At 44.3% G+C, this 22,302-nt stretch overlaps 1 protein-coding gene across 2 annotated transcripts; it reads left to right on the top strand.

The window, feature by feature from the left end:
• Window positions 1–15,029: 15,029 nt before the first annotated feature.
• LOC147898007 (pectinesterase-like) lies at window positions 15,030–19,338 on the top strand. Of its 2 annotated transcripts, XM_087380919.1 has the most exons (3): window positions 15,030–15,735; window positions 15,857–17,248; window positions 18,346–19,338. In XM_087380919.1, the coding sequence occupies exons 2-3, from the start codon at window positions 16,132–16,134 to the stop codon at window positions 19,065–19,067; spliced, it is 1,839 nt and encodes a 612-aa protein (XP_087237045.1). In that variant the 5' UTR covers window positions 15,030–15,735; window positions 15,857–16,131; the 3' UTR covers window positions 19,068–19,338. The 2 variants fall into 2 exon arrangements, with proteins under 2 accessions (XP_087237045.1, XP_087237044.1); XM_087380918.1 differs by having other exon boundaries at window positions 15,030–17,248.
• The last annotated feature ends 2,964 nt before the right edge of the window (window positions 19,339–22,302 follow it).

Raw genomic sequence — 22,302 nt, 5'->3', positions numbered from 1 at the left:
ATACATTAAAAAAGAAAGAGTACATCACAGACAATGATTCATATGCATATTCACAACAAACTTTTAAAAAATAAATAAGCATATATTTCTTTAGGTTGTCAGCTAGATCTAAGAAACTTGGTCCTAGGTCGTGGTGCCTTTTAGCCCCCTGCCTTGTGAGCACAAGAACCAGACACCACTTCTTGAACCAAGCCCTTCTTTCATGTTTGAAATCATAATACTACACTACATAAAGCATGCCAAACCAATTTCAACTTACTCTATACAAAGCACCAATAAATACATTAAAAAAGAAAGAGCACATCACAGAGAATGATGCATATGCATATTCACAACAAACTTTTAAAAAATAAATAAGGATACATTTCTTTAGATTGTCAACTAGATCTAAGAAACTTGGTCCTAGGTCGTGGTGCCTCTTAGCCCCTTGCCTTGTGAGTGCAGGAACCGGACCCCACTTCCTAAACCAAGCTCTTCTTTCATGTTTAAAATCATAATACTACACTACATAAAGCATCCCAAACCAATTTCAACTTACATTATACAAAGGACCAATAAATACATTAAAAAAGAAAGAGAACATCACAGACAATGATGCATATGCATATTCACAACAAAAACTTTAAAAAATTAAATAAGCATACATTTCTTCAGCTTGTCAACTAGATCTAAGAAACTTGGTCCTAGGTCGTGGTGCCTCTTAGCCCCTTGCCTTGTGAGTGCAAGAACCAGACACCACTTCCTGAACCAAGCCCTTCTTTCATGTTTGAAATCATAATACTACACTACATAAAGCATCCCAAACCAATTTCAACTTACTCTATATAAAGGACCAATAAATACATTAAAAAATAAAGAGCACATCACATCATGCATACCAAACAATGAGGCATATGCATATCCACAACATAAACTTTTAAAAAATAAATAAGCATATTTTTCTTCAGGTTGTCAGCTGGATCCAAGAAACTTTGTCCTAGGTCGTGGTGCCCCTTAGCCCCCTGCCTTGTGAGCGCAGGAACGAGACACCACTTCATGAACCACATGGACCATTGCCATCTTCAGCAGAGAAATGAAAACCAGTCTCTAATGGGGTGGAGACATGCTTACAATCCTCCATTTGAAATCTCTGTAGAAGCTACCCAATATACTTCGATCGTGACATCACAATTCCCCCCTCAGATCAAGCAAATTGAATGCCCAAATAGTAGTGCAACTGGCCAAGATCAGTTAGGCAACCCATCCAATGTGCTTGAGTGTATTGCTATCCACTATCAAATGGTACATCAAAAGCCAAGTCCAGAGGCACAAGGGCCTTGCCAACTGTGTAACAAAAAGAATAGAAGCTTAGCAGAAAGAATAGAAGCTTACCAGGTGAGCTTGTGGAAGAAGACACCACTTCCTGAACCAATCATAATGTGATGCTTAAGGGTCGCCATTTTGGAAGATTTCTGCAATGAAGCTCATCAAAGATTGTTTGCAATGAAGCTTACTGAATATATTCCTGCTCTCGAGATTTTGAGTCTTTGAAGGAGTGCTTGAAGACTTGGGTGGTGGCCATGATGACCTGGGCTGGCAAGAAGGATGCTGACCTCGTAGATGAGGTCTAAAAGTGAGGGAGAGCTGAGAGGAGAGAGGGGTGGCATGAAGCTTGTCAATAGAGTAGAATGCAAGAGAATAAGATAAGGTTAACTACGGTCCCTCATTAACAACTAACACTAATTTAAACACTAACACATCTACACAAAACTCGACCAACCTATGGGGCCCCTCCTAAGGAGGAGGTGATGTTGGCATGTAATATAAGTACATCAATTTAGTGAGTACATGTAAGGGTTAGGGTTAGTTTGAGGAGTGGTCATGGGTTAAGTTGGGGGTGATATAGTTAGTTCCAGAGGCATGGGATATGAATATGGGATTTCTAGATACTTGAGTAAAAGCGCATGGACCGAGCTTTTATGACAAATGTGATACATGAGAGTTTTTATGACAAGATAACCTTAAATGTAAAATTGGTGATAGACATGATAGGAAATCAATCCAATTAACTGCTAACTCATACCATAAACCCACTTAGATGCTCCTTTATATGCTAGGATCTAAAGGCAACTTTGTGGGTGTAAGATGGTGAGGGCATCAAGCCCTATATCTAGCCTAGCAAGAGGCGACTAGAGAGCAGCAACATTAGAGCCAACCTACCAAGCTAGGATCAGGGAAGGCCGGACGCGCGCCAGGCCTTGCAAGAGTATGGAGGGCACTTGCCCTTGTTTTGAAAACCCACAAAGTTGGTGGGTACTAAAATGTAGTTCAGAGGACCTAAAAGTTGACTAGCTACATGATAATTGTGGAATGGGGTCTCATCTAGTGGGACCAATCAAATGGAATCAAGTATTGTAAGGGATGAGCTTGCCATGTACATAAGAGACATGTGGAGTTGGTTGGCCCCTAAACTCAAGTGCCTGCACATGGCCATTGGCATACATTAAGTAGAGGCATGTTTCAAGACAAAGTAAATACCCTTTGTGCATTGTACATCAATATTGTGACTCAAACCTACTACAAACCTAGGAACAGAAATGACGTGCATTGTTGGCCAGTATTGTAGGAGATTACTTAATATCCTTTGCCCATTGTGCATCAATGTTGTCAACGTAACCTACTACAAAAGCTATTGAACAAAAACGATGTGCATTGGCGCATTAGCAAAGGCTTCCTCACCCATCAGCAAAAACGATGTGCATTGGTGGATTAGCAATGACTGATGATCCAAAGGGTTCAAAAGGGCGGCATTTCCATGAAGATTGCAGATATAGAGATCAAGAGAGAAAGGCTAATAAAAAGTTAGAGCACAAATCTTGATAGGACAAAATGATGCCCATGCGGGGCTGGATGGCTGATGTGGGTATGGGATTGGGTTGGGAACGTGGGTGGGCTAATATAGACATGGTAGAAGAGGGGGTTTCTTGATTCTTCCTTTCTTCCACTATCACCCTTTGCTCATTCATCAATGTGCATCCCTAAAGCGAGCTGGGATAGAGGGGATTACAACATGTTATGTATCCCCACAGACATTGGATTATATTTGGACAATCTCTAGGGACATATCTTACCTTCCTTAGCACTCCACGAGGACATCTAGAGGTGCAAGTAGCTAGGAGAGGTCTTGCTCATATGGGACTTCAATGCCAAGACCAACAACATGTGTGTGTGTAAAAATAGAAAGAGAGTATGTCCCCCTATACATTGATACATACATTTAAGTATTTGCATGTGGCATTTTAGTTTAGTTCATTTCTTCTTATTTGTTGTCATAAATCTATAGAATCTTCCACTATACAAGATTGTGAGACTAGATAGATGGCTTAAGTGTACTAAATGTATGAGAATGCTTGAGGGGTAGATTTATATTTAAAGCCTCTATTGACCGGCAAGTTCTTTGCATTGTGATAAATTTCTAAACATATAAATGCATAGAAGTACATGATGAAATTAAAGTTAGATTTTCACACACACACACACACACATACACACAACTAAATATAAATGCATAGAAGTACATGATGAAATTAAAGTTAGATTTTCACACACACACACACACACACACACACAACTAAATATGTGACTTACTGCATATTCACTACTCTAGCTCTATTCATTAATTAAGTTGAATTTTTACCTACTTTTTGCGATCATAAACGGCGACTAAAGAAATACTTAAAATATCTAACAAAACACCTTCTACCAAGCCATTATAGAAAATTTCATTCTTTAATTTTGTGTCATTTTAATCATTTGATTATTCTCGCTAAGAATCTACTTGTTGTTTCTGTTTACCTATGTATGTAGTGTCCTTCCATGTTCTTGTTGAAGATAGAAGCATGAAGAGATATATCCCTACTATATGACTTGATGAGGGGTATCTACATATTGCTAATGATGGGCCTACCATAGGCTTAAGTTAGCCAAATGTACGTTGGATATAAGGGCACAAGTCTTCTTTTGGTGCTTAATTCTATAGATCTAGCCAAAATTTTAAATTGTATATATAATATATTGGCAAAAGTTTCCAAATATATATATTTATTATATAAAACTTTGGCGAATTTTCATGGACTTTATTTATAATTTTATAATCTTAAACGCTAAACCTAGCTCTTTTTTTAATTTTAGTTTCAAATTGTGGTGAGTATACTAAGCTTTTATTTTTATAAAAGCATATAAACTTTCACAAGCCATAGAAAACTTTCGCTTATTAACGAAACTAACGTGAAAAAATCATCCCTGTAAGTAAGTCCTCAGTATCTCTAGCAACATGCGGAGATATATGCCATAGTGCATTCAACTCTTTAGGTGATTCCATTCCAGCATCCATCACTGATGCTTTCACCTTTGACATGGAGCATATCACATCCTTGGACATAGTTTCCATGAGCAATATAGATTAGTAGATGAGTCTTCAGGACATCTCCGCATAAGCTCAGTCATGTCGCATTGCATCATGCTTGAATCTAGTGATCACCACCTCTTTCAATCCGTAGATTATTCCTCAACATGAGGACATTTATGCATTAGTGCAGTCCTACCCCAGTGCAGTGGACATCATCAGGTTCAGCCATAGCGCAACCTAGGGAACCTCAGTGTTTTAGCCATAGCGCAACCTGGGGAACCTTAGTGTTTCAGCATGCACTTATGGTTGTCGTATATAGTCCTTACTTGATACGCATTAGTGGTTGGATCTAGGACTACAAATCGATCCCGACATTAGCATTCGGCACCTCATATGCCTCAAGGACAGCATATGCTCTTTCAGTGACATGCCAGGCTTCTAGGACTTTACACTATTAGCTCCACCTTGAGCCTATGACAGATGCTACATCCCATGCCGATGGATGTTTAGCCATGCACACATAAGAGCTCATGACAGTTGAGCATACCGGTTTGACAAGCCACCACGAATTATCAATTTTATGAGCCTCTTCTTCAGTGGAGTCTGCAGAGTATCATACCTGCACCTTCAGCCCTAGCTTTTATGCAACCCCTGGATCACTCTGTCCACATCGACTATGTGGTCTTCTTCGACCCCGCATCATTCGATAGAGATCATAGTTCTATTGTAGCATATCTCCACCATTGTTGCCAGTTCTTTTGGGTTGGTGACACTCTTGTATGTCACAACCTACTAGATTCCTTCTCCATAGCTACACTGACCAACTTTACATCTAGATGTCTCTTCTACAGAGTACCTACACAGTCCATAGTGACTCATGACATGTTCAACACGTAGCCATGCACACAATTCTTGACGCAGTCATCTTTTGATTGACCAATCTTTGATCTAGATGGACTTTACTTTCTACATATTTCCTTCCTCTTTCCTTCGCCCTATCTTTTGGGTTTTATTTCCAAAGGCGAAGGATGACCCACAACTTAAGAGGCGGAAAACACACATTTTATGCATGATTGTAAGTTGTATTCATTGTACATGCTTCCACTACGTAGGCACTGTGCTCACACACACACATACTACTTTGATTCCTTTCGTGTGTTTTTTTTTCCGTTTTGGATGCTATCATATGCACCAAACAAAATTCAAAAAGATCTTGTACCACAACAAGACAAAGCACCCACAGACGCGCACACAGACGCGTTTACTGAACTAAAAAAAAAACTTACGGGCACATCTATTTGTGCGTCTATTTTCGCATGTAGAGACCCGCATCTAATAGCGCGTCTATATAGCAGACAGATGCACGTATAGACGCGTAAATAGATGCTCTGCTAAAAATTTTAAAAAACAGAAAGACGCATCGTTAAACACGTGTATAGATGCGTTTATAAACGGTCTTATAGATGCGTTTATAGACGTGCAAATAAATGCTTCTTGAACAGACAAACGCGTATATAGACACACTGATAGGCACGCTATATAATATTTTTTTTGTAAATTTACAGAATGCTGTGTATGTTGTGTATGCTATATAGTTACAAGAATCCCATTTCCACATTGTGTAATTCAATTCTTACAGCCAACCGCATTTTAATTATAATTCCAAATAAAACATTACAACTCCAAAACGCAATAAAATTGAAAGCTCAAAAAGTGCTTGTATGTACATATAGCACGAAGCTAAGCCACGTCATGTGGCTTCAAGTACAAAAAATAAGAGGAGTGTATATACAAGAGGCACGAAGCCAAGCCAGTGGCTTTAAGTACAAAAAAGAGTAGCTAGCACTACTTCTACGACTAATCCTCGCTCCCTTCCACGCTCCCTTCTGCGCTCCCTTCTCTGCCTCCTTCCTCGTCTTCTTGTGCAGGGACTTGTAAACAAGGGACAACATATATCAATGTATGAAAAATCAAATCTTTACTTATAATATTGACATTATTTAATTACTTTCAAATACCTCAGGGGCCGCTCCAGTAGCCTGGATATACTGCTCCTTAGTAATCAACCCGTCATGATAGAAGTGCCTCCATGTATCTCCTCTGCGATGGTGGTGGTGGTAGGCTGTCTCGATAGGAGTAGCGTATCTGCCCACGATATCAAGCTGCAAGACGACACAATTTGCAGAGGGGTTATTACAAAGAAACAACCTCCTTATAAACTACATAAGCAATATAATTTGAGATCAATACTTACAAATTGGGCCTCCCATGAATCAACACCCCCTGCTCCAAAATGCACGCTTCCATATTGCTCCATCTAGATCCTTCGTGCCTCCACGTGCTGCAGAATGGGGTCCTCCCTCGCTGACTTCATTGCTTTCTTCCACTCACGCTTGTGAGCGGTGTGGGGCGGGCCCCTTGGTGGTTGACCTCCCTCGAGCTTGGCAAGCTCTGCTAGTGCCTGCCTCTTAAGCGAAGATCTTTTATTGCCAAGTATCGTAACAATCTTTGACTTGGCCCATTTATCTATGAACTGACGATTGGGGGGGTTAGGATACCTAGAGCGAACAGCAGCAAGGGTCTCATCAGCCAACCTCTTTGGCTAGTCTTTGTAGTGGATAAAGCAATCTCTATAATTGTTAGCAATTACAGAGCGCATGAAGGCCATGATGTCCTTCCCCCGTGCATCCATCGAGCATCCATCAAGATGCCTCCTGTCTGAGTGATGTGATAGAATATCGTACCATCACCCGGAGGCACGTCTAAATCATCTGAATCATCATCATCCCCACCACCACCCCTCCCAAAGCACTGTGCCATGCATCCCCCACCGCTCTCCCTGCTACTACGCCTACTACCATGTCATGTCGAGCTAGTACGTTGGCCACTCATAGCTGGAGACTGCACGGGACTACGTGGACCACTCGTAGCTAGAGAACCGAGTCTGCCGACGGCTCTGCGAGACAGAAGGACCTCCTAACGGCATGGGGAAAGGGGCATAAGATGGCATGGCGGAAGGGGCATAAGATGGCATGGGGGAAGGGACATAAGATGGCACGGGAGATGGGCCCGCGCTGTGTAGCCGGTTGGGCTGTGTTGACTCCGCTGGGTAATCTCAGTTGGTGTGGGGTGGTTTGGAGTCTGTAGTGCCGACTCTTGGGGGTGTTTAGAGTACCCGTCATATACCCGTATAACTCCGCAGGACTAGGAGGGTGCCCTAAAAGGTTATATAAGTCCCTAAAAATAGACTCCCGGAGATTAGGTGAGCCCGAAGAGCTTCCTGGCCACATGATGAATTGGAAAAAAGAAAAAAAGATTATTATTGATGAGCTGAGAAGAAAGGGGAAGGGAAGAAAAGATTACTATCGGAGTGCGTCTATAGACGCGTTTGAGAAGCGTGTCTATAGACACGGCTGTCTGTGTCTGCACACACAGGCTAGACGCAGGTCTAGATGCGCTTTGGGATGTGCTCCAACAGATAGACTTTTCTAAAAAGTAGAAAAGGACATGTGCTCGACACAAAAACGTAACACTGATACCAAAATCATGCATTTCTTGGATACGAGAAAGTAGAAATCCAAAGAGAGCAAACTTCCAAAAAAGATCAAGTGCAAAAAAACTTACCTTGGATAGAGGTATGGAAGGTTCTTCTCCTTTTTCAAAGTTGCTTCTCTTCCTTGTTCACCCTCTTCTCCTTTAAGCTTGGAAGTAAGTGTGGGTGCCTTCCTCTTAAGTGTAAACTTGGAAGTAAGTGTGGGTGCCTTCCTCTTAAGCGTTGAAACTGTGGATCTGCTAATAGCAAAGCAAGCAAGCTGCGCGAAGTATAAGTAATGTGAAGAAAAGCAAAGCGAGCGCGCTTAAAGCAGATTTAAAAGCCGCATCTATAGGCGCGTCTATATGTGCATCTAATAGCGCATCTATGCACGCGTCTAAATACAGAGAGTAGATGCGGTTTTAGATGTGCTTGTAGACGTGCACCACAGAACAACAGATGCGGTTTTAGACGCGCTTGTAGACGCGCACCACAGAACAGACAGACGCGATTTTAGATGTGCCTTTATACATGCCACAGAGTTTAAAATTAAATATTTGAAGAAAAGCAAAATTTTTTGGGTTGTTTGTTTGTAGGATGTCTTCATCTTCAACAAGTAGCTCCAGTGAGGATGAATCCCTCCGTATCCACCATCGCGAAATGTGGTTGGAGCAAAAAATCAAATGTATGTGTGATCGATGTCGAGGAAACATGTATCGTGCACGCAGGATTATACTCAATCAGAGCTCAATCACATCTCAAAGTATGGAGAATGGGATGCGACCGTAAACATGGTAAGTGTTAAAGAGTTAAGGTTGATTGAGATACCTATGGGTGTTCATATGTTTGAGTTATGATCCTGTTTTAATTTGATACAGGATGCAGTGCCACACCCGCATATGTTGCCCTATGCTTGCCACGAGGAGGCAAAGCGTCGACAATATGAGGTGGGATCTTCAGGAGGGACCATTACGGATGCATGGAGTGATGGTGATAGTAGCCCTCTGCCATTACCTCATGAAGCCGTGGAGGAGGAGGTGTTTGATGATATGGTGCAGGATTTATATGTCCATCAAGGGAGGGATGATAGCATGGAGCAGGATGATCTTATTACTGCAGCATCCACTCCACTGTTTGAGGGGTGCACATTCTCTGTTCTACGTGCCTCCCTTGAGTTACTAAACTTGCAAACCATCTATGGATGGAGCAATGCAAGTTTGAATGCATTACTCAAGTAAGCTTTAAAGTCTATTTTGCAAACATGGTGAATTATGCTAGTGGGTCAATTACTGGAATGCTTTTCCTCATTTATGGTCTTCACGTGCAGGCTATTTTGTAAAATGCTTCCAAGGGAGGATAAATTACCGACCTCAAGAGATATGGCAAGGCAACATGTGACCTCTCTTGGAGGATTAGATTACAAGCGCATCCATGCATGTGTCAACGATTGCGTTTTGTTTCGTGGACTACATAAGGATGCAAGAGAGTGCCTTACTTGTGGAGAGGCAAGATATAGAGCAGATCTCAAAACTTTGGACATGCCTCGTAAGGTTCTGCGACATTTTCCCATAATCCCTCGCATCCAACATATGTTCAAGTGCAAATCCATTGCAGAGCTCATGTCATGGCATTCCTCCCATCGATCAACCGATGGCAAGTGGAGAACTCCCGCAAACTCTCCTACGTGGAAGCATATTGAAGACACATGGCCAAGCTTCAAGGAAGAACCTAGGAGCTTGAGACTTGGATTGGGTATGGACGGTGTGAACCCATTTGGTCTCAAAAGCACCTCTTACAGTGTATGGCCAGTGATATTGGTGAATTATAATCTTCCACCCTCTATGGCTATTAAGAAAGGACATGTTATGCTGTCCCTTCTAATTCCAGGGAAACATAAAGTCAAAAATCATGATGTTTATTTGGAGCCTTTGATTGACGAGCTAGAGATACTTTGGAGAGGTATCGAGGTGCATGATGTGAGTAGGCCTCCCTCGTCACGAGACTTCAACTGCAAAGCAGTCTTGATATGGATGATGCATGACTTCCCAGGCTATGGCGAGTGTTCAGGTAAGCAGTACACTTCTAATTATGAATAGGCAAAGGATGTGGCACCCTAAACCCACCTTCAACTCTTAATTGTGTCTATTGTTCAGGTCTCACTACATCGGGTTACCATGCATGTCCTGTTTGTGGTCCTTCGCTAGTTGCCTCACAGGTAGATGCATTGAATAAGGTCATCTATGAGAATCACCATCGATTTCTCCCACCTGATCATCCTAGATATGTTGCCCCTTGGAATGAAGTCCTCCCACAATCACTCACCGCGGGAGATTGGATGAGAATTTGGGACGATTCCACGACTCCTCCACCACTTGGCATGAGCCGGTAAGGGTTTGTAACTATTGTGTGCTATATTGGCTGGAAATAAAGATTGCCCGCTAACACTTTATTTTGTTTAGATACTCCATCTTTTATCGTTTACCATATTGGTCCCACCTCAAGATCAATCACCTGCTTGATCCCATGCATATCTTCAAGAATGTGGCATCTACCATTTGGGAGCATTTGAATGGGACACGAGATTCCGTAGGCATAAGGGAGGATCTACGTACCACAAGGAGGATGCATGAAGCTTGGCCACAAGAGAGACCAAATGGGCATGTTTTTTTACCTCGTGCACCATGGAGGTTACCAAAGCTAGAGATGGCGGCGGTGAAGCGCGCTATTACTACAATTCATACTCCCATTGGATGCATGAGGTGTTTGAAGGGAGCCTTTACAAAGAGCAAGAAAAGAGGTGTAGAACAATTATATGGCTTGAAATCTCATGATTGGCACAAGATGCTCCAAGTAAGTATTTTATGTGCATAATATCTTTTTCCTTTCAAATTTGTGAGTGAATAATTATAAGCAACTAATCAACCACCTCCTCGTGGGTTCAATTCATACTACCTACTAGCATTTCACGTACTGCATCGAAGGACGTGAAAGATTGTATTTACAAGATGGGTGAGCTTGTGAGGTACTTTACATGATACAAAATATGATGCATATCAATGCTCCACGCAAGGTGTTCATATTGCTAATATGGTGTACTTTTTCATTCCTAGGTATGTGAGCTCAAAGGAAATAGATCCCACCACGCTTGAGAATGCTCGAGTTATGTCAGTGGAGGTGGTTTGTTTAGTGGAGGAGACATTTCCATGTTCTATTCTCACAAGCCAACTACATCTTATAGTGCATTTGGTGGATGAGATTGCTATATGCGGTACTATACATGCACGATGGTTGTTCTTCCTCGAGCACTTCATGAAGACCTTGAAGGGCTTCGTGAGACAAAATGCAAGACTCGAAGGTAGCATGGCCGAGGGTTGGTTGGTACAAGAGTCACTTGTATATATTTCTGAGTTTCTTGTTGATGTGGATAGCTCTCTCCCACGACTATGGAGAGATGATGAAGACCTAAGGATGACCTCTATTGTGCCTCAAGGGAAAGGACGCAACAAAGTAATAGACACGGAGTTGCATAATAGTATCAACCTCTATTGCGTGCTTAATAGTGATGTGATGAAAAGATGGATGACAAGATACGAGGATGCAAAGGCAAGAAGACAAGAAGAAAGGGCCCTCTTTCGTACACACCACGAATCTCATGTGCCATACCCTCAGTATCTAAGAGCACTTCCAAAGGATATTCATGTGGATTGGCTACTTGATGAAATGGAGAAAGCAGAGAAAGACGAGGGGATGCATATCACAATGGAAGAATGGGAGTATGCTAGGGGATGCATGAGCAAGGTCGGTATATAGAATGTTATGCATAAGTTAAGAGCTTTCAATAATTTAGATTGCTTATTTAATTGATTTTTTCTTGGTGTAGTGCACTATGTTCAATGCTATATGGTGTGAGGGCAAGCATTTTCGAACACAACGGATTGATGATAAGAGAAACACACAAGATTGCGACGTCATTGCTAGCTTTGAGGGAGCCAATGGAGCCATGGATGATTATTGTGGCATAATCCAAGATATTATTAAGCTTGACTTTCGACGCTTCTTTGTGTATGTTTTGGATGTAAAGTGGTTTAAGGACGTGGTGGAAAGAGGCCCTAATGCAACAATCAAATGCCATGCAAGTGGCTTTGTAACTATTGACTCCACAAAGTTTTGGCAAAGTAGGAAGGACACACTAGTACTACCGCAACAATGTGAACAGTACTGTGCACACATATAAAAATACTCGCTTTTAAATATTTGATGCAAGGAAAATAACATGATTGTATTTGTGTTTGAATTAGGTTGTCTATCAACCAATGGTGGATAATAATAGATGGTGGCATGTCATACCTATTATGCCACGTTCCAAAGTGATTATAGTACATTTACTAATATGGAGCGTATGGAGGATGATCATGGCCATGGACGTGATGATGACCGTGATACAAGAGAGGAGGATGATCATGAGATAGGAGATACAGATATTGAGGCCATTACCCGTGAGGACGAGCCTACCATTGGTGATGCTGATTTCGATGAGCACATGAGTAGCACAAGTAGTAGTGGGTTGAATGTATTTGTAGATCTAAACACTTGTTTGGATTTTGAAGTAGATAGTTTGGCAAGGGTTGATCTCATTGAGGATGAGATTGAACCGTAGCCCATCATTGATATTGGGTAAACTATTTTACATATTGTCTCATTCTCCTCACCTCACTTAATTCTTGTATATGTGGGCTTGCAAAAAAGCATTGATGTTTTTGTTAAAATTATGTGCTTTGGTAATCATGGGCAATGTTTGGAAAGCAATGATGTACACCAAAATCTCACTTTCTGTATTCTCTGTTTTGCGTCTAAATACGCGTCCAATTCTCAGTGTAAACGTGCTAATAAACGCGCAAATAGACGCGCAAATAGACGCGTTGATAAACGCAATGTTAGACGGGCCCGTATTTTCTCAGTGTAGACGTGCAAATAGATGTGTTAATACACATGCAAATAGACGAGCTATTAGACGTGCGATTAAACGTGCCCGTAATTTCTCTATTCAAGCAACGCCTATAGACGCGCCCGCTATTTTGCGCGTCTACCAAGCACATCTATAGTTGCTTTGTGTTGTTGTGTACATGCACCCTCTACTTACCCAGCGCAATTTAAGAGGGGGTGTTAAGGATGGTGTAAATTGCACCATCTAGATAGGGCATTAGGCAAACCCGAATCCTAACCCTAACGGGTATCCATGTATATATATATTCATGTTCATGTTCAATACAACATAGTGTACAGGTAGCTATATTGTGCTCTCTCTCTCTCTCTCTCTCTCTCTCTCTCTCTCCACCCACTTCATCACGGAGGGCATAAATGCAACCTCCTTCAAAATAGTGTGCGTAAACGATGCGAGGTTGGCCGCGCACTCTGCGTAGCATGTGCACTGAGCCTAAATGTTTGAGGTTACATCTATATGGCCCCTCCTAGTATCGAGTAGGTTTGTAACAATTTCTTGTCCATCCTCCTACCTTTATTGCCTTCTCCACTATCCCTCTCCCTCTCCTCAATGTTGCTCTCTACTTAAGTGTTCTCTCTTTACTCTAGTCAGGCTTAGATGCCCACTCTTACCTTGGCTTTGTGCTAGTTGTCTAGTAAGGGTAGTGTGTTAGGGTGGTGTGAGGGTTCATCTGATTGGAGTCTAAGGTGTGGGTTGTTTATAATTACATGTATTTTTTCACAAAAATCACAAATAAATATTCATCCAATTGGTCCATGTAATCAAATCTATTCCATGTGCTTATGGAATTTTAGTTTGAAATTTATAAACCTATTAGATACCTTAGGTCGTTTATAGAACAAGCACCCAACAGGGGCGTACCTTGACATGGCCGCCTCTAGGCATCGTATCATTGGTTAGTGGGCAACCTCCCTCATCCTTGACATTGCCCATCTTGTTGTGTTACCCTCTTTTTTAAAAATTTTTTGGAAGGCCATCTTCTTGTGTTACCCTCTTTTTAAAAAGTTTTTTATCCAAACTCTTTAGCACTATATTGTGGAACCACATACTTCCCCAGCCAGCCAGGGACGTACATGTGGCCACTCCTTAGAAGCCTATGCAAATAGTCATGGTGGTAAAACTCTAGGGGGACTCCAAAATCTTCAAGTCAAGGTCCTTTAGCCAAGGGAATTGTTTAAAGATTTACGTCTTGGAACTTGTCGACAGTTCGGCATGAGAGTGCACGCATCTACGGAGATGAAGCGTGAGGTGCGGCGCGCCATTGCGCCTGCAACGTCCAAATCCGTCCAATAGCTCAAATGCAACGCAGAGATCCGAGAACAGTAATCTTACCAAGACTGCATACTATCTAGAATTGCATCGGTGCCATCACAGAGTATTGTAAAAAAGAAACAGCGTAGACTCGAGAGAATAACAACAAGCGTTTTGGAAGGTAATGAGATAGGAGCGTCATCATTTTTGAACACGGAACCGGCCTCTCTGGTGGATTATTTTAACGAGCCGGTGTCGAGTGTCTGGTAAATTGTGTACAAAATTGACTCATGCAAACAGGGCGATTCGAGGCCGGCCAGCTGCTGCAGGCAGCAGGAGCGGGGCCGGGGGCGAGGGCTGGGAATGCGAGCAAGGGAGTTGCTGGATTTCGCAGCAACGACGACAGGCTTTTTGGTGGATGGTGGGGGTGCAGCCGTTGGAAGTTCGATCATACAAAGCACTTTGTCTGTTGACATGAAAGTTGCGTGAGCTACAGCCTCAGTGCTCACATGGAGTCTCCATCCTCATCTTCTCCATCCCTTCCTTGCACAATCTCATTTTACACATACAAAGTTTCAGTCCCAAGTGCTCGCCATGCAAAGAACTTCCCCTCATCTTCCCATACCTTCCTTTGAACTTTCCACACTGCAGTCTTTCCGTTTCCTTCCTCTCTCGCACATCCATCTACTGTGCTTTGCTGCTCCCCTTCCAATCTCCACTTCTCATTCGTCTGAATTTGTAGCGTTATCAGTTGCTCCCTGCACCTTTTCTTTCCCTACTATCAACCCGCCTCGTTCACCTCCGCAGACTTTTCAATCAGTCCTTATGTACGCGCTTGCATTGTTGCGTGTACTCCTCTTCCAAGTTCCGGCATCATCACAGTTCTGCGCTCGGATCATCATGGCTCTTTGGGTGTGTTCCTGAATCCTGATCCTGCGTCTCTGTGGGTGCTGACATACGGCGAGCAGCCATCGGTCCACCATTACAGGATTGAGTGAGCCTCAGGAAGGAAACCTCCGTGTTTGCTCCACCGAAAGCGTCGAGTTGCCGAATACGGACGCTGCCAGAGTGCACGCGCTCACTCGTGGACAAGCATTTCGCTTCAGCGTGTTGCCCAAGTCTCATCGAGTAGCTAGTCACCTCAGATTCCATAGCTGGAAACCAACTTGCTCTTCTGGAATCTGTAGCTGATGAATATTATGCGGCGTTTGTGGCACGGGCTCCTACCTTTACATATGCCATAGTGAGTGGTGCACCGTATGCTCACGTTGCCCGAGCATTACTTTGTTGCTTTAGCCCGTACGGCGTCCGCCCACATGAGCAATTCCACGTTACCCGTTCTCATCTCCCGTCCACGTTGTTAGACCACTCGCTGGTCGTTCTACAGATTGTAATGCATTATGCAGCCCAGTGAAGAGTAGCCGGGCCCCCGAACTAGAGCATAGCGGACGATGCTGGATGCCCAGCACCACAGTTCTCGTTTTCCATCCACGATTATCGTAGGTCGCTGATTGATTCGGCAGAGGAGGCGCAACTTTCCACTGGCAAGTTTGCTTTTCCCGGGTACTTGCAAGCTCCCTTAGCGTCGTGCAAGTGCAACGCATGCGTCCAATTTTGCTCGTGCTTAACGAGTCTGTCTGTTTTGACAATCACGAACTTCTGTGTGGACGGTCGGAAAGGACAGATGAATTGAGATACCAAGCTAAACAACATCCTGTTGCATGAAGACTGGTTGATAAGATTTATCGATCAAGCCAGCTACAGTAAAACAGGTTTCTGATCACGCATCTTCTCTTCATATCCGTCGACAGACGGGATGGCAATCATGGGAGGATTGGGAGAGCGCTACAAGTTGGGGAGGCGGTCGGAAGCTCATGGGATGTAGCATCGGCGTGCCTGTGAGGAGTGCTTTCGTGCTACTTAGCAACAGGGTGATCTAGGAAGGAACTACTCCAAGAGATGCCGGCAGAACGGGAGCATGATGGAGAGAACGAAGGTCAAAAAGACGCTGAAGAAGCGTCAAGAGCCAGCACCAGCTTGGATCACTGGGAAGGTCATTCCGTGGACGTCCACAAGACAGCCTTTCCGCTCTATGAGGAAGACGACGACAGGGGGCTGAGCAGGACGTTCCGCATTGCCATAATCGTGGGCTCGGTTCTGATCATGATCGCCGTCATTCTGTGCCTGGTGGTGATCCTCCCAAGGTCGGGAAAACGGCACGACAGGAAGTTGCTGGACGATGGCGGCGCAATCGCCATAGCGTGCAGGGCTACGAGCTATCCGGACGTCTGCGAGGTGACCCTGGGATCGGATCCGTCGGCGCGGGCAGCGGCGGGAGCAGAGGCTCTAGTGGAGGCAGCGATAGGCGTGGCATCCGAGGGGGGGATGCGCACGCACAATCTAGCGGAGGAACTGCTGACGAGGGCTAGGGGGGACCTGAATCTGACGGCAGCGGCGGGGGATTGCGAGTATCTATTGGGGAGGGCGACGGGGATGATGGAGAGGTGCAGGGGGGGGGAGGAGCTGAGGACGAAGGCGGGGGAGGAGGACGTCCAGGCGTGGATGAGCGCGGCGCTAACGTACGAGAACGATTGCAGGTCGGCGTTGAGCTACGTGAACACGACGGAGGAGGTGGGGAGGGTGATGGCGGAGGTGGCGATCGCCATTACGCTCACCAGCAACGCCCTCAGCATGGTCGACGCGCTCGCAACTTACGGCAACGAGACAACGAAATGGCGCCCGCCCACCAGAACTTCCGTCGGAGGGGCGGCGCCGACGCCGCCGGACTGCGGCGCCGACGCCAGATCAGGGGCGGCGCCTCCGGCGTCGCTCGTAGTCTCACCGGACGGCAGCGGCGACTTCCGGCAGGTTCAGGCGGCCGTCGACGCCGCCCCCGAGGGGGCTACCGCGCGCTTCACCATCTACGTCCGGCGTGGGATTTACCAGGAGAGGGTCAGAATTCCGGCATCCAAGCCCTTTCTGGCACTCGTCGGCGACGGCATGGACCAGAGCATCATCACCGGCAACCGCAACGCCCAGATGCCCGGCGTCACGACCTACGACTCCGCCACTGTAGGTAAACAATTATCGTCACTTCTCTGTCACCATTGTCCACGAAAAAATGTCAAACATTTTCGAGATTAACCTGAGGCATTAGCACTATCTATTAATCTAATCTAATCTAATCGCATTCGTGCGTATTTGAATTAATTAATTAGTCTCGCGTGTTACGGACTAAGCTCTTTGCCTCGCATTCTCTATTAACCTATGCCCCCCCCTCCGTCTCTGATCCGCCTCCCCTCCGACCATCTCCACTCCCTGCGTTCAGCCCTCCCCTCTCTCCCTCTCCCTCCCCGTCCACTCTGCCCTCCCCTCCTATTCCTCCTCCTCCATTGTTATTCATCGCAATGGTTGGGAGGCTTTCAAAGTCCCCCTTCCCCCCCCTTAATATACTCGCTGAGGGCGGTTAAGAAGCTTTTGGATCTTCGAACGTTCTCGAGTTCGATGGGGACCTATTCACAATACATTTACGTTTTTTAATTTTTTTCTTGCCTTAGCTTAATTCTCTGTGCCCCCCCCACACACAAAGAAATAGCTCCATTTTTCACGATGGGGGCCTATTCGAGCATTAAAACTCCTTTTGTGGAAAACTCATTAGAGGTAGGATTAAAACTGCTCAAAATTCTAGGTTTAATGTCGAATGAATGGCAAATTTCGGCTAAGCCTCAATTTTGAAAATAAAAGTTTTAAAATCCAAATTCCAATGGAGGCGGTACTAAGGTAGAGCATTAAAACTCCTATTATGGAAAATTCCTTTGAGGTAGAATTAAAACCCCTTTTATGAAATTTTGCCTATAATTTTGAAAAGAAATCAATTATGTTGTGTGTTTCAAATTGCCATTTATGGAGATCATCCTATAAAAATTAGCATTTAATAGCCCAATACGGTTTGCTTTCCAAAAACCCTTGCTTTACACTATATTAGGAGATAGTGCCCAAGGGCACTTGTGTGCTCTTGGTTAAAACCTCCAAATTTTCTATTAAAATCTTTAAAAGTTTCAACTTGAAAGTTTTTATATCTGTTAGGAAAAATGATTTTTGTGAATAGTAATTGGTCTTCCGAAGACTTGAATAACCTTTCTTTCTTTGTTTCTATCTATTGCCTTTGTGTAGCCGTTGATGGAGACAATTTCTTGGCCATCGGCTTGACATTCGAGAACAATGCCGGTCCCAAAATGCACCAGGCTGTCGCCCTTCGCGTTGATAGTGACCTCTCCACCTTCTTCAATTGCTCCTTCTTGGGTTACCAGGATACCCTCTATGTCCACTCCCTTCGACAATTCTACCGTGACTGTCGCATCGAGGGCACCATTGACTTCATCTTCGGCAACTCTGCCACCATCTTTCAGAATTGCCTTATCCTCATTCGGCCCGGTGACCTCAACGTCGCCACTAGCGTTGTGGCTGCACAGGGCCGCACTGATCCCGCTGAAACCACCGGCCTCGTCTTCCAAAATTGCTCCATCAACGGCACCTTGCCTTTTCTAAACAATGTTCGCCGCTCGTCGAACCACTACCGTGCCTACCTTGGCCGCCCTTGGAAGCTCTTCTCCCGCACCATTTTCATGCAATCTGACATCGCCTCCATCATCCGTCCTGAAGGATGGCTCCCTTGGAATGCCTCCTTCGCTCTTGCCACCCTCTTCTATGCTGAGTACCTTGATTATGGACCTGGTGCTGTTAATCTCTCTTCTCGCGTGCCTTGGTCCTCTCAACTCTCCTATGCCGATGCCCTCTACTTCACTATAGCACCCTTCATCCAAGGTGACCGTTGGCTTCCATCCACAAATGTTCCCTTCTCATGCACTTTAATAGAGGGTGAGAGGTTTTCTTGATACTTCAATTCTATATATACATTGCGGTTGTACCTATGGTGGGAATATGTTAGCAAAGTGTCGTCATCCCAAGTTCAGCTTGTGGAGTAGTGCAAGAACAATGCAGCTGCCAAGGCTTAAGCTGATCAGGCACAACCGTCTCGATCTAAGCCTAATATGTGGGGAGCAAATCACTTTGTACATTGACAAACCTACCTTTCAATACGCATTTGTTTTTTGTTAATGACATTTGGTAGCTATTATATCATGGTAAAAATGTTGCATGACAAAGAGCAGGGCATGTGTAAGACTTTGACTCAACTGTCTTGTTTTTTGCTGGATTCCAAAGCTTATATACATCACAACTCTCTAATATACTACTATGAATTCCATTTCACAATATTGTGGATTCTCCATATCCAACGTGTGAGTTCGGTCCAATAGGGGTGTTGAAATTGTCCATACCTCCCTAATGGCTCTTACCTAATTTCTTCACTAGATTGCTAATTTATACTTCCTATCAACCTATTCTAAACGCCCTTGTTCCCTTGTTCTCAACAAATTAATCCACACATAAATTGACCTAAGGAAAAACGTTCTATAAAAGGGCTTTTTTTTCAAAGGAGTAATCCAATCAATTTTTTATTAAGCTAAGGTCAAGGTCAAAGAATAACTTCAAATTTTCATGAAAAGGGGGAGTTTGATCCAAGGGATTAGTGAGGTATTTGAGGTGTCCCAATGGGAGTTCTCCTTTTTGTGGGGCAAGGCCATGTTGAGGTGGACAGTGGGCAGACCTGCAAACAACCCCTATTGGTTACTCCCCTTACACCGAGGACCACTCAAACCATCCCCCCCCCCGCCCCCCCCCTCAACCCATGCTTGACCCTCTTCCCATATGCACCTCCTCCAAAGAATTGTACAAGTCATTCAAGAGGTGGTGGGCCCTTCTAGGTGAAAATTTCCCCCCTCTTAGCTTGTTGCAGGCTTGTCCCCTCCTCTTCTTTGGTCCAGCTCCATATCCCCTCCTACTCTCATCCACTGTCTTTCTCCCTCTCCAGTGCCTCTTGTAGTAGCTACTCATTCTCTCTCCATTCCTAGCTACAACACCTCCTACAGCAGCTACTCATCCCCCTTTGCTCTTTCTCCCTCCATTCCTAGCTACAGTACCTCCTGTAGTGGCTACTCATCCCCCTCTGCTTTTTCTCCCTCCATTCCTAACTACAACAGCTCCTGGAGTAGCTACTCATCCCCCTCTTCTCTTTCTCCCTCCACCCCTAGGTACAATACCTCTTGGAGCTGCTCTCTATCTTTAGTTGCACCCTCTAATACCTTCCCCCCCTCTCCCTCTCTCTCCCTCTATCGGCAAAGTTGCTCTCTCCCTCCAAGCTGCACTTTCACGTCCACTCTTGCTGTTGTGACCTCTGTACAAGCATGTTGAGGAGGCCATACATGTCCTCTGTGTCCCACAGGAGCAAAAATGCACTTGGTGAATGGGTGTCTTGCACCTACATCTTGAATGATTGGATAGTCATGAGAGGATCTACCAAGGTCCACATAAGCTTCCCAAGAGCAAGAGAGGTGATCTTTTGCATGAACGGAAGAGCTGCATCATGAAGTTCAAGCTTGGGAAGAAAGGATGGCTTGCAAAGGTGCAACACATCTACATGGGGAAGCACATGCACCTTCCTCCGTCATCCTTGTCCATCAGTGTTACTCTTTTGGCATGGATAGCGCATAAGTTCGCGTCTTCAAAAAGACCTACTGCCATCTTCTCCATCGCCTCTTGAATTGCTCCCATAGCACCTGAAGTGAAACTCACATCATCCTTGTAATGCTGTGCTATTTCACGTACAACACGCTGGAAGGGTGCACGGGGAATGAGATTGTCCACAATGGTCTGGAAATTGGGAATCTCTTGAAGTGCCTTCACGCCTGATTTCTTGCACCTCTTAATCTTTGGGGGACCTTGCACCAGCCTTTGGACATGGCTCCATGGTTGCTTATCCACTTTGAAGTTCTTTTGCTTCTCCTCCCTTGCAACCTCCTCTTCAGACTCCTCTTCCTGTGTCTGATGGGTTTGTCGAGGTGGCCTATCGCGCTTAGGGGTTTGATTTGTCCTTGTGGTTAGTTGTGTGGAAGGAGTGAGAGGACCCCAGATCGTGTTGGGATCCCTCATCGTGCTAAGACCCCTGGGATCCCCTATGAGAGTCGGATGGTGGGGACTCGCGTTGTTGGGAATCTTGATGATGAGAACCGCCTTCAGATCCCTGCTAATCATTGTCCTGTTGGCCACTGGGGCTCGTAGTGTGTTCAGAGGCCATGGAGTTGTGAGCAGGAGAGCGGGTAGCATCTAAATGACGTCCAATGGGTCTAGCAGTTTGTTTAACTCGTGCTATAGAAATGAGGGATTTTAGGGTTTTTAAGTGCTTTATATAGTCTTTTTTAAAGCACTTTAGGGTTTTTATTTATAGACCCTTTTAAATTAGGGTTTTTTGAGTGCACCCCCTCCCCCCTCGTCTTTCATCACCCACTCGGTAATACTAGATCTTCACCACCCTCCCTCCCAACCCACCCACCCCTCCGCCCTGCCATGTCGCACATGCACATGCTCGGGGGGGTCACTCATCATATGTAACCCTATCACGTGAGTTCCACAGAAGGATATTTTTTATTTCTAAAATTTACAGAAATAAATATACATAAGGGGCTATTTAAAATAGATTTGAAAAAAATTTACAGATTTGTATAAAAAAGGGGTACATTTTATTAATGAAAAATTTACGGATAAGGGATTTTAGAAATAGGCCTTGAACGCACGTGATATAGAGGGTTTATACATAGTGACCCCCCTAAGTGCACATGCAACTCTACAATTTTCAAACAAATTTGTGAATTTTGGAATCTATAATTGACTCAAAATAGTGTTAACTTTATTCATAAAACATTTTACATTTGGGGTTCTCTTAGGACCCAATGCCTCCCTTGTTTGACTCTATGTTGCAACCAAAGCGCAACCCCTTGACTCCCTGTTGAGGACTTTCAAGTAGCACATCTCCTTGTCTTCTTGACATGTTGAACTGCTTTTGTGAGACTTGATACCTCTACCTTGTCGTGCTTGAGAGTCCTGGCCTCTAGACATTAATAAAACCAGTCAAACATTTCATGTAGTGCGTTGCTTCGCGCGATACCACCCCCATGCCTTGTATTCTTGAAGTAGGCCGTCTTTGCTTTGTAGTGCAATTTCTCCATTCCTTGA

The sequence above is a fragment of the Dipteris shenzhenensis genome, chromosome 10, assembly GCF_047967505.1.
Source record: "Dipteris shenzhenensis isolate YYH24624 ecotype China chromosome 10, Dip_SZ_1.0, whole genome shotgun sequence".
Classification (NCBI taxonomy): Eukaryota; Viridiplantae; Streptophyta; class Polypodiopsida; order Gleicheniales; family Dipteridaceae; genus Dipteris; species Dipteris shenzhenensis.
This window is presented reverse-complemented; position numbering and strand designations above follow the sequence as displayed.